General features: G+C 41.2%; 1 protein-coding gene across 7 annotated transcripts in view; it reads left to right on the forward strand.

The window, feature by feature from the left end:
* The first annotated feature begins 438 nt into the window (after nt 1–438).
* TARDBP (TAR DNA binding protein) overlaps nt 439–10214 on the forward strand; it is a 40592-nt gene continuing 30816 nt past the window's right edge. The window contains exons 1-7 of one of the 7 annotated variants that reach the window (XM_053400937.1): nt 441–600; nt 3114–3367; nt 4064–4227; nt 5897–6037; nt 7080–7250; nt 8282–8399; nt 9321–9641. In XM_053400937.1, the coding sequence (XP_053256912.1) occupies nt 3130–3367; nt 4064–4227; nt 5897–6037; nt 7080–7250; nt 8282–8399; nt 9321–9355 (867 nt within the window). In that variant the 5' untranslated portion in view covers nt 441–600; nt 3114–3129 and the 3' untranslated portion in view covers nt 9356–9641. Of the gene's footprint in view, nt 601–3113; nt 3368–4063; nt 4228–5896; nt 6038–7079; nt 7251–8281; nt 9642–10214 lie in introns of those variants that run through there. The other 6 variants (XM_053400938.1, XM_053400939.1, XM_053400940.1 and 3 more) reach the window with 6 other exon arrangements.

Consider the following 10214-nt stretch of genomic DNA (forward strand, 5'->3'; position numbering starts at 1 on the left):
TTTTCCCTCCACCCCCCCCGTCCCCGCCATATTGTGCAACGGTTTTCTCTCACGCTTCACCGACAAACTGCTGCGCACGCGCACTACCAACCACCGCTACCCAGCGAGCTTTGCTCGGGTCTCCTTTTTCCTCCTCCCCTTCCTTAGCTCACCATTTCCTCGAGCGCAAGCGCAGTACGCAGCTGAGTGGACCATACCACTCTCGGTTTATGGCTAGAGGAAGGGGAGTGCCATCCACTTTCCTCTCAAACAAATTATTTAAACGGGGCCACCCCCGATAAGCATGGGCTGGGAAAGCACCACCAAACTGGAAGCCCTATTTTCAGTCTACGGAGCTCTCCTCGGAGCGGATAACTCCTCAGCGTCTCGAAAAAACCCCTGTCGCCTCCCCGCGCGGTTAGGATGGACCGTTCCGAGAACGCGCCTTCGAGCCTCTTGCTTTTGAGGGGAAAGAGGGCGCCGCCATTTTGTCGGCAGGGAGGGAAAAACCGCGGAGGCCCGAGAGTCCCCCTCCTCTTCCTCGCGCGGCACACGCAGGGGCTGGAACTCACCGTCGTCGTCGTTCTTTGGTCGGTTGTTCCCACAGGCCTCACGCCGACGGTAAGCGAGCGGGATCCGAGGCTGAGAGGAAACCTGGGCCCCGCTCCTGAGCTGGCTTGGGGGTGGGACGAGGCGGCCTAGTGGAGGCCTCAGAGTGGCTTTCGGGCCTAGCGCGGGAAGGCCGGGAAAGTGAGCGGTGAAACGTGGAGGGCCGTCGTCGCACACGGTGTATCTTTTGTGGAATAAACTAGGCTCAGGACGTCCGATTCGAAGCACATATATAAGTATACAGTATACACTATCTATCTATATATATACTGTATACGTACAGTATAAAGGCCGTTGGCCGCAGCGCAGCTTACCTCAGAGTAAACGAGCGCAGAGGGTTGACCCGTTAAACGCGCTGGGGCGGGGGGGAGGGGAGTCGATCCTTGATTATTTATTCTTTACAGTATTAATAATAGCAAACGCAATTTTTATTATTGGTAGTGGTATGCATTAAAATTGTTGGTAAGATTTATATTTAGTATTAATAGAAAGCGTTATGTTTATTAATAATGGCAAGAACAGTCTTTATTATTAATTGTAAACACTGTGTTTATTATTCTAAGCATGGTCTTTCTTAATAAGGGCAAGTATTATATTTATCATGTCTTTACAGTTGAACGTTCTGTGTGTTTACTCCGAAGTAAATGTTAATATTATGTTGATGATTATGATGATGATTTCTGATTCTTATTCATGCTACACAATGAGGTCTCAGAATGGGTTACAATAACTTAAAAATAAAATATTAAAAATTTTAAAATACACTGCAATCAAGAGAATAGGGTGGGCCAGGTTAAAGAGGTGTATCAATGCATCAAATGTGTTCTTAAATGTTTTAAATTTTGATGTTACTAATGTAATTTTTTTTATTTGAATTAAAATTTTGTTAGGTGTGTTGATAATAATGTATTTCTAACTCCTACTATTTGTGGTGGTGGTTACTGATTACCTTAATTTATAGGTTACTATTTTATAATAATAATTTATAGGTTACTATTTTACAACAACAACAAATTTTATATACCCTGCCCATCTGGCTGGATTTCTTTTACTTTTTAAAAGAGTAACCCACCCCATCTGTACATCCCAGGATGGGATTCATAACATCATAGAATTATTGAGTTGGAAGGGACCACTAGGGTCATCTAGCCCCACCCCCTGCAGTGCAGAAATCTTTTGCCCAGTGTGAGGCTCGAACCCATGACCCTGAGATGAAGAGTCCTATTCTCTACTAACAGAGCTGTTCTAGGCTTATAAGCAATAAAATATACAACAATTCAACACTAAAATGCACAACTTTAAACAAATAAAGGTGCATTTTCTCTAATGATCTCAAATTATTCTACATGCTTCAGGTTACAAGAAAGGAGAACTTTCTAACAGTAAGAGCTATGGACTTCCTTGGAAGGTGGTAGACGCCTTCATTGATATTTTTAAGCAGAGGTTGGATGGCCATCTGTCATGGCTGCTTTAGTCAAGATTCCTGCATTGCAGGGGGTTGGACTAGATGACCCTTAGGATCCCTTCCAATTCGACAATTCTGTGATTGCAAAAATAACTTTTCTAGGGATATTCATCCTTGTTTTCTAACATTTTTTGAAAGGGGAAGCACATTCTGAGTTCTACCATTAGACAGAGGAGTAAAGGCCAATGAAAGGTTGTGTATTCTGTACTTTAGAGAAAAGGTTAAGGTCATTCTGGCCCCCAGCCATCAGCTGGAGACATAATAATTACAGAGAGCTCCCCCCTCCCTGGCAGGAGGAACTCTTCTCCAACTGCCACTTCCCTTGGGACTGCTGAAGTGAGAGAAAGTGCTGTCTGACTTAATGCTGCCAGCCAGAGCAGCAGAGGCCACAAGGTAGTTGAACCTCTTAAACCAGATATAAATGCTTGCACCACTTGCCATTTTCCTTTGGCTTTGCTTAGCTCATTTCCATATGTTTCTCTTGTTTGTTTTTAATTTTATTTACATTTGTAAGCTGAGGTCAGGACCTGAAGATTACTGATTGATATGAACTGATTTTGGATACAATTTTCATCTGAAAAGCAGAATAAAATAAGAGCTGGCCGATTCACTCAGTGAACACAACCAACTCTCATCCATTAATTTCAGTGTGTCTACTCTTAGTAAGACTTTGGTAGCTATAACCCATAATATGTATAAGAACACGGGAAGCTCTCCAACACTAGTCCAGATTATTTGTAAATCTAGCTCGATATTATCTACTTTGAGTGATAGTGACTAGTCTTTCAGGTAGAGGTCTATTACATAACCTTACCATGTTGTTTTGGCTGGAGATTCTACAGATTGACCTGAGACCTTCTGCTTGTGAAGCATGTGCTCTACCATAGAACTATGATAATTGTTTATCTGTACTACTTAATTAGGAAAACGGAGGGACAACTGTTTTTACTTCAGAGTGCTGTACATATAGTAAACCACTTCTACAGTAACTTGTTACTACCAACGATTACAGTTTTTAAAAACTAGATATTATTCACTTTTCTCTTTTTTTATTCTTTAGCAACACCACGGCAGAAATGTCAGAATACATTCGGGTTACCGAAGATGAAAATGAGGAACCCATTGAGATTCCTTCAGAGGATGATGGGACTGTCTTGCTCTCCACAGTTACTGCTCAGTTTCCAGGAGCATGTGGCCTGCGTTACAGGAACCCCGTGTCTCAGTGTATGAGAGGGGTCCGATTAGTGGAAGGAATTCTGCATGCACCAGATAATGGCTGGGGAAATCTGGTGTATGTTGTTAACTATCCCAAAGGTGTGTGCTTTGTTTGTATGTGCTATTTTTTGCTTTTAAAAAAGAAAGAATCATGAATAATTTTTGAAAATGAAAACCTATGTATGGGTAATTTATTTTCTTTTAGTTTGCCTTAGAATTCCAAATCCCTATAAGTTGATCAAATTGTTAGGCAATTGAGCAACTTTTATTTTTTATACCCCACATTGATCAACTAGATTATTATTTTTTCTTGTGCACTGCCCTGAGATCTTTAGATGAAGGGCAGTATATAAATATAATAATGGTAATAGTAGTAGTAGTGGTAATAATAATAATAAATGGTAGTATACCTTTTTTATTATTTTAGATACAAGTTACCAGTGGCAGCAGTTTTAAAGGTGAAAAGGATTAAAATAAGACTTTCCCCAAAATACAAGTGGGAGCAATTGGTGTATTTATAGCAAATACACTTTAAGGCTGGAATCCTAAACACGGTTACTAGGGAATTATCCTCATTGAACACAGTAGTACTTCTGAGTACATGCATTTTAAGGGAAACCTTTTAAAAGCCCTACATTGAACATTAATGAGTTGGCTTCTGAGTAAATTTAGGATTGGGCTGCATGTAGCTCTAGAATGATCTGCTCCACTAAAATGTTTCATTGCAACTAATGGGATTATTTGTTTAGTTATTTTTAAAAGTGCTGACTGTTTGATGGACACATCTATCTTTAGACAACAAGAGGAAAATGGATGAGGCAGATGCCTCATCAGCTGTTAAGGTGAAAAGAGCAGTACAGAAAACATCAGATTTGATAGTTCTGGGTCTTCCGTGGAAAACAACTGAGCAAGACCTGAAGGAGTACTTCAGCACATTCGGAGAAGTTCTTATGGTGCAGGTATCTAGCTTTCTTTTCGATAAACAGTTGTGTCCCTGGACTTTAGGGTAACTGTTGTACTCCCTATCATGAATGCTGTGTTGTCCCTAAGTAAAACAACTGACCATTGCTTCTGGTTACGGAGAGGAGGAAGAGAACTCAGTCTGTTCCTTCTGTTTGCATTTAGGCTGGCAACAGGAGTAACTACCCTTTCATGAGCCACAATTAGTTAAACCATAGAAGTGCTGCTAGATATTGCTTGGCCCACTGCAAAAATGGTGAAGTTAGCGATTTCCTATTTTCCCCCCTTACAACTTGCCACCCTGCCTAAGTTCTCTGAAGCACTTCCCACTGGACTGCCTAATTCAAATATATAAAGCTGCTGTACATTTATTTACTTTTGAATACTTATATAAGGGACGTGGGTGGCGCTGTGGGTTAAACCACAGAGCCTAGGACTTGCTGATCAGAAAGTCGGCGGTTCGAATCCCCGCAATGGGGTGAGCTGCTCCTGCCAATCTAGCAGTTTGAAAGCATGTCAAAGTGCAAGTAGATAAATAAGTACCACTCCGGTGGGAAGGTAAACGGCTTTTCCATTTGCTGCTCTGGTTTGTCAGAAGCGGCTTAGCTCCCTCGGCCTATAGAGTGAGATGAGCGCCGCAACCCCAGAGTCGGTCATGACTGGACCTAATGGTCAGGGGTCCCTTTACCTTTACCTTACTTATATACCACTTTATAGTGCTGAGAGGTTCTCAAAATGACTTTCAAAAGAATTTCACAATAAAAATTGTATCCCAACCTGGTATCGAGAACAGAAATTTCTTTTTGGTAACAGAATTGTTGAGGTGCCATTTCCTATCCTCAGACATCTGATTTCCTTTGTGTTGTCCTCCGAGGCAAGCCAGTGGTACTGAGCAGCTATATGTGTTTCATAATTTGGCTCAATTCCTGGTTTTAGTCTGTTTTGGTATTGAGTTTTGTCAGTTGAATTTAATGTGGTAAAAATGAATAGTTGTGACATTTTTCATGCTGGTAGCTGGAATTGTTCATCTAAATCTGAGTCATGTGTTTGTGTGTGAACCTTGAAAGTTAAATGGCATATGCCACGAATTTAACCTTTCTGCTTGAATTGAAACTTGCACACACTGATTTAACTTTTTGATTGTCAAAATAACATTATTTGAAGCTTTTTATACCCTGTTCTTCAGCCAGAGAAGCTCAGAGCAGCTTACATAAGATTTGTAACAAACAAGCCAGTTCTTTCCCTCAGGCTTACAATATAAAATGCATGACTCAAGCTAACAATGAATGAGGAAGGAAGAAGCAAACAAGCCAATTTGGACACCACTTCTTAAAGTTACAAAGCTCATATAATGATCAGCTTGAATGGAAACAGTCCAGAAAGAGCCAAGCTGAGCTGGTTTCTCAGTAGAGCTGATGGAGTGGCCCCTCCATTGTATGCCTCGGCTGCAGCCAGATAGAATGATGGTTGAGGAGGGACAGAGAAGCCTGGTTTCTGTGCTATAGCTGTTAGCAAGGGAAGATGATTAAAGCAAGGTGAAATATTCTGAACTTTTTTTGCACTACATTTTGAAATTCAGTCGATAACATAGCTGAATAGAAGTAGTACATAAATGCCAGCACATTGTGATTGTTGTTCTAGCCATGTAATCTCTTCTCTTAACTCCAGGTTAAGAAGGACATCAAAACTGGCCACTCAAAAGGGTTTGGTTTTGTAAGATTCACTGACTATGAAACCCAGGTGAAAGTCATGTCTCAGCGCCACATGATAGATGGAAGATGGTGCGACTGCAAACTTCCAAATTCTAAGGTACTTAATGTAACTTGTTCTAGGCTTTGTAAGTATGTAAAGCCAAACTTGTCAAGAATGAGCCCCAAATAACATATAAAATGAGATGTTCTTTAGTTCTAAATACATTGACTGGGGTTCAAAATACTGCATAAGCATCATCCCTCCATGCCACATAGCAGATCACTTTTGAAACTGATGGCACTTTTCAAAATTGGTTAAAGAGGAACAGCAAACAAGTCCCTTTGATCACAACTGAAATAGTTCTTTGGGTTCTGGCTATTCACTCACTGTTCCATATAGAACAGGGCTTAGGAACCTTTTTCAGACCACCTGAGCAACCTTTCAGGGGCCATATGCTTGTGGTAGGAGGGGTTAGTGGCAAATGCAGCCTGAATATTGTGGTGTTGCCTTTATCAATGGGCTAGTTTCTACACATCCCACAGAGCCTCCTGTATTCTAGGCAAGCAAAAAGCATTATCAGACTTCAAGCACACATTTCAGCCAGGTAAAAATGCTCAGTTTTGGGTGCAAAGCAAGGCTGATGAAGGATATGGGCTGCCAAGTACAGGTATGGCATGGTGAAATCTCCAGGACCAAGTAGAGGGGCTTGGAGGATCACATTTGATCCCCAAGCCTGAGGTTTCCCATTTCTGAAAAAGAACTTCAAGGAAGTGTTCTTACTATTGTAGCCAGCATGTCATGTTAATTTCTTGTAGCGTTTGTCTAGGAGTGCAGGTGAAACAAGAAATGGTTGTGCTGCTTCTCCCAGTTTCTCAAAAATGTTTACAGTATAATTAACTGTGTCTTCTAAGCTTGGCACAAGTTCTGTGTTTAGATTGTAACATTCCTTGTTTGCTAGTCTGTTTCTAATCCTATGTTACTATACATTTGAGCATCAAAAGATACAGAATCTAGAATGGGTTTCATGGTTAGTTTCTGTTTAGCTGGAAAATCTGTCGGCTCTTGTGGTGTGTACAACTGTGTCGGTATGTTGGTTATTACAATAGCTAGACAAAAACATTTGTATTAATTGAAATTTTTTGTTCTGCATTGACACCAGCAAAGTCCAGATGAACCTTTGCGTAGCAGGAAGGTGTTTGTTGGGCGTTGCACCGACGACATGACTGCAGATGAGCTCCGTCAGTTTTTTTCCCAGTATGGAGAAGTGGTTGATGTCTTCATCCCCAAACCCTTCAGAGCTTTTGCTTTTGTTACGTTTGCTGATGATCAGGTATTCATTCAGGGCCCTGATTTTTTGCTGATGTGTGGGCAACTTATTCTTAATCATTGTTCATTAAGTTTCTGTTTACTTATTGTGTATAAAAACCTTGTGCAGCAGGCTTATGAGTGTTAAGACAGACTAATTGTTGTCCTATTGAATGGCCATCTTTCATAAATACTTTAGCTGAGATTCCTGCATTGTGGGGGGTTGGACTAGGTGATCCTTTCCAACTCTACAGTTCTATGAATCTATTAATAGCATTCCTATTGGGTGCATATCACGTTCACTCTTAAGGTGGAAATTTGGAAAGCTTGACCCTGGAGGTACCCCTGTTCACTGACTTGCTTAACAGATGTAGCTGAATACTTATCCAACTTGTCAGTGTTCAGTTGCAGAGCTAGACACAAGGCAAGCCTTGTCCACTGGAATTAGTAGCCTCTAAACTTATTGCCTTAATTGTCTAAGCATACATATTGCGCATTTGTAGCACACCAACTGATTGAAAGGAGACTGAGGGGTGAAGAGGAAAAAACTCCTAGTTCTAGAACCTTTTCAGCTTGTTGCTGAGAAGCAGTATGTTCTTGCCACAGACCACTTGTTGAGTCACTGTTTACAAGTCTGTGCAAAGTAATCTTACTGAACAGTAAACTGTATAAATTGTTATTGATATAAAGATAGCATCTTTGTCTTAGAAATCTTAAATGAAGGTGATGTGAGCAAATGTGCTGCTTCTTCCCTTGGCTGTTCATATTGAGCAGAAACAGTAAAGAGGTCCAGTGCACTTAAAATGGAATGTTCTCATTCTACAGTGTCATTCTTTACGAGGACTGAATTTTCAATTGCAATGAGGGGACCAATATTACTTTTGAAGTAGTGCTGTGTACATATCCTAAGTACTTTTTTACTGTCATAGACCAGGATAAGCATAAAACATAAAATTAAGCCCTATAGTTTTGTATGCTACTTCGGTTTAAAGTTGCTTGCTTGTGCCTGATTTTTGTTTTCACAGTTACTCAGTCTGTGTACCTTATTTCTTATAGGTTGCCCAGTCCCTTTGTGGCGAGGACTTGATCATAAAAGGAATCAGCGTCCATATATCCAATGCTGAACCTAAGCATAATAGCAGTAGACAACTAGAAAGAGGTGGAAGATTTGGTGGTAATCCAGGAGGCTTTGGGAATCAGGGTGGATTTCCTAACCGGGGGGGAGGTGGTGGAGGTGGAGGGTTGGGAAACAACCAGGGCAGTAACATGGGTGGTGGGATGAACTTTGGAGCCTTTAGTATCAACCCAGCCATGATGGCAGCAGCTCAGGCAGCGCTCCAAAGCAGTTGGGGGATGATGGGCATGCTAGCTAGCCAGCAAAACCAGTCTGGGCCATCGGGGAACAACCAGCCACAAGGCAACATGCAGAGGGAGCAGAGCCAGGGCTTTAGTTCAGGGAGTAATTCTTATGGAGGCTCTAACTCGGGTGCAGCAATAGGGTGGGGCTCATCAAATACGGGCTCTAGCAGTGGTTTTAATGGTGGTTTTGGCTCAAGCATGGAATCCAAATCATCTGGCTGGGGAATGTAGGCAACCTAATAACTGACTCTGTGGTGGGAAATCAGATTTTTTTTCTAGAGCTCCTGGTAAGTATATTATAAGATGCATATACTGAAACAAAACTAAACAAAAAAAAATCCAAATTTGTTCAGCGTGTAGTATATTTCAACAATATTTTTGACAAATTTTTCTTTTCTAATGGGGAATAAAAGGAAGATTAAATGGAGTTTTATAGGTTTTGTTACAATGAGTTGGAATACATGAGTTGGGATATTGAGTGGTTTGAAAGTGAACTGCTGTTCGCCTGACTGGTAAACGGACGCTCTGCAATTTGATAGGAATTCGTAAAAATTTGATTCCTCATTTCCTAGTCAGCTGAGATCTTTGCATGTTTCAAAAATGGAAGCCATTTTTCAGAAACAGCATCCTTTCCTTGTTAGTTTTTTTTTCTTTAAAAATTTAATTTGATCCCCCGCCATAAGAATTTTTCTCTCTCTTTCTCTCCCTCCCCCTCCCCCAAATGTCCTGTGTGGAGAATGCAATGTTGGTGTCGGCTTTTTTTCCTTTTAACACTGTCTCCCCTCCTCATACTAAAGTACGGTATGAAGACCTCATTTAATCCTTGCAGTTCATCTCATTTCAAATGTGTATGGAAGAAGCACTTCATTGAAAGCAGTGCAGTTAAAAAAAACCTGCCTTAGGAATACTCCTGTCTCCATGCTTTCCTCATCCAAGACTCCTTCATCACACTGCACATGCTACGTCTTAAGACGGTGGGTGTTCCATTTTTATCCGCTACTCTTTTTATTTCATGGAGTCGTATTCAACGCTATGAACGCAAGGCTGTGAGATGGAACCAGAAGGCTTGTTTGAACTTTTGAAAAACCTTGTGTGGGATTGGATTGGATTGGTGGTGCCGAGGCATGTGAGGGCTTGGTATGTGCGAGAAAAAGGAGGAGGCGCATGCAAGAGAGAGACCTGGTGGTGCATTTTGGGATTTTTTAAAAAATAAAAACAAAAATTCTTGGCACGATGTCCCTCGATCCTGTGGCTTTGGTGAGAGTGTGCGGAGAGAGCATTGGGAGCGGACGTACGAGTGTTTTTCTTGCATTCAGAAGGACATCGTGATCTGGAAGAACTTAAGTGGGGGGGCTTTTTACTTAGTTAACCGATTAGTTGGATGTGTTAAGTGAAATGAATATCTGTATATATATTTTTTCTCCTTTATGTCAACTCTGCTGTGAATGCTGTATGGTGTGTGTTCTTTTCTGTTTAATGATCCTGTAAGTGTGGTAACGTGAACTGAAGGTGGGGCTTTTGATGGGAACATCCAGCTTGTGGTGTGCTTTGTGGGTCTTTTTTTTGGTTTTGTTTTTTTTTTTGTAGCAGAGCTCACTTCCGAGCTTGGGGGTTCCCTTATGGGTGGAAG

This window comes from Podarcis raffonei, chromosome 8, assembly GCF_027172205.1.
Source record: "Podarcis raffonei isolate rPodRaf1 chromosome 8, rPodRaf1.pri, whole genome shotgun sequence".
Taxonomy (NCBI): Eukaryota; Metazoa; Chordata; class Lepidosauria; order Squamata; family Lacertidae; genus Podarcis; species Podarcis raffonei.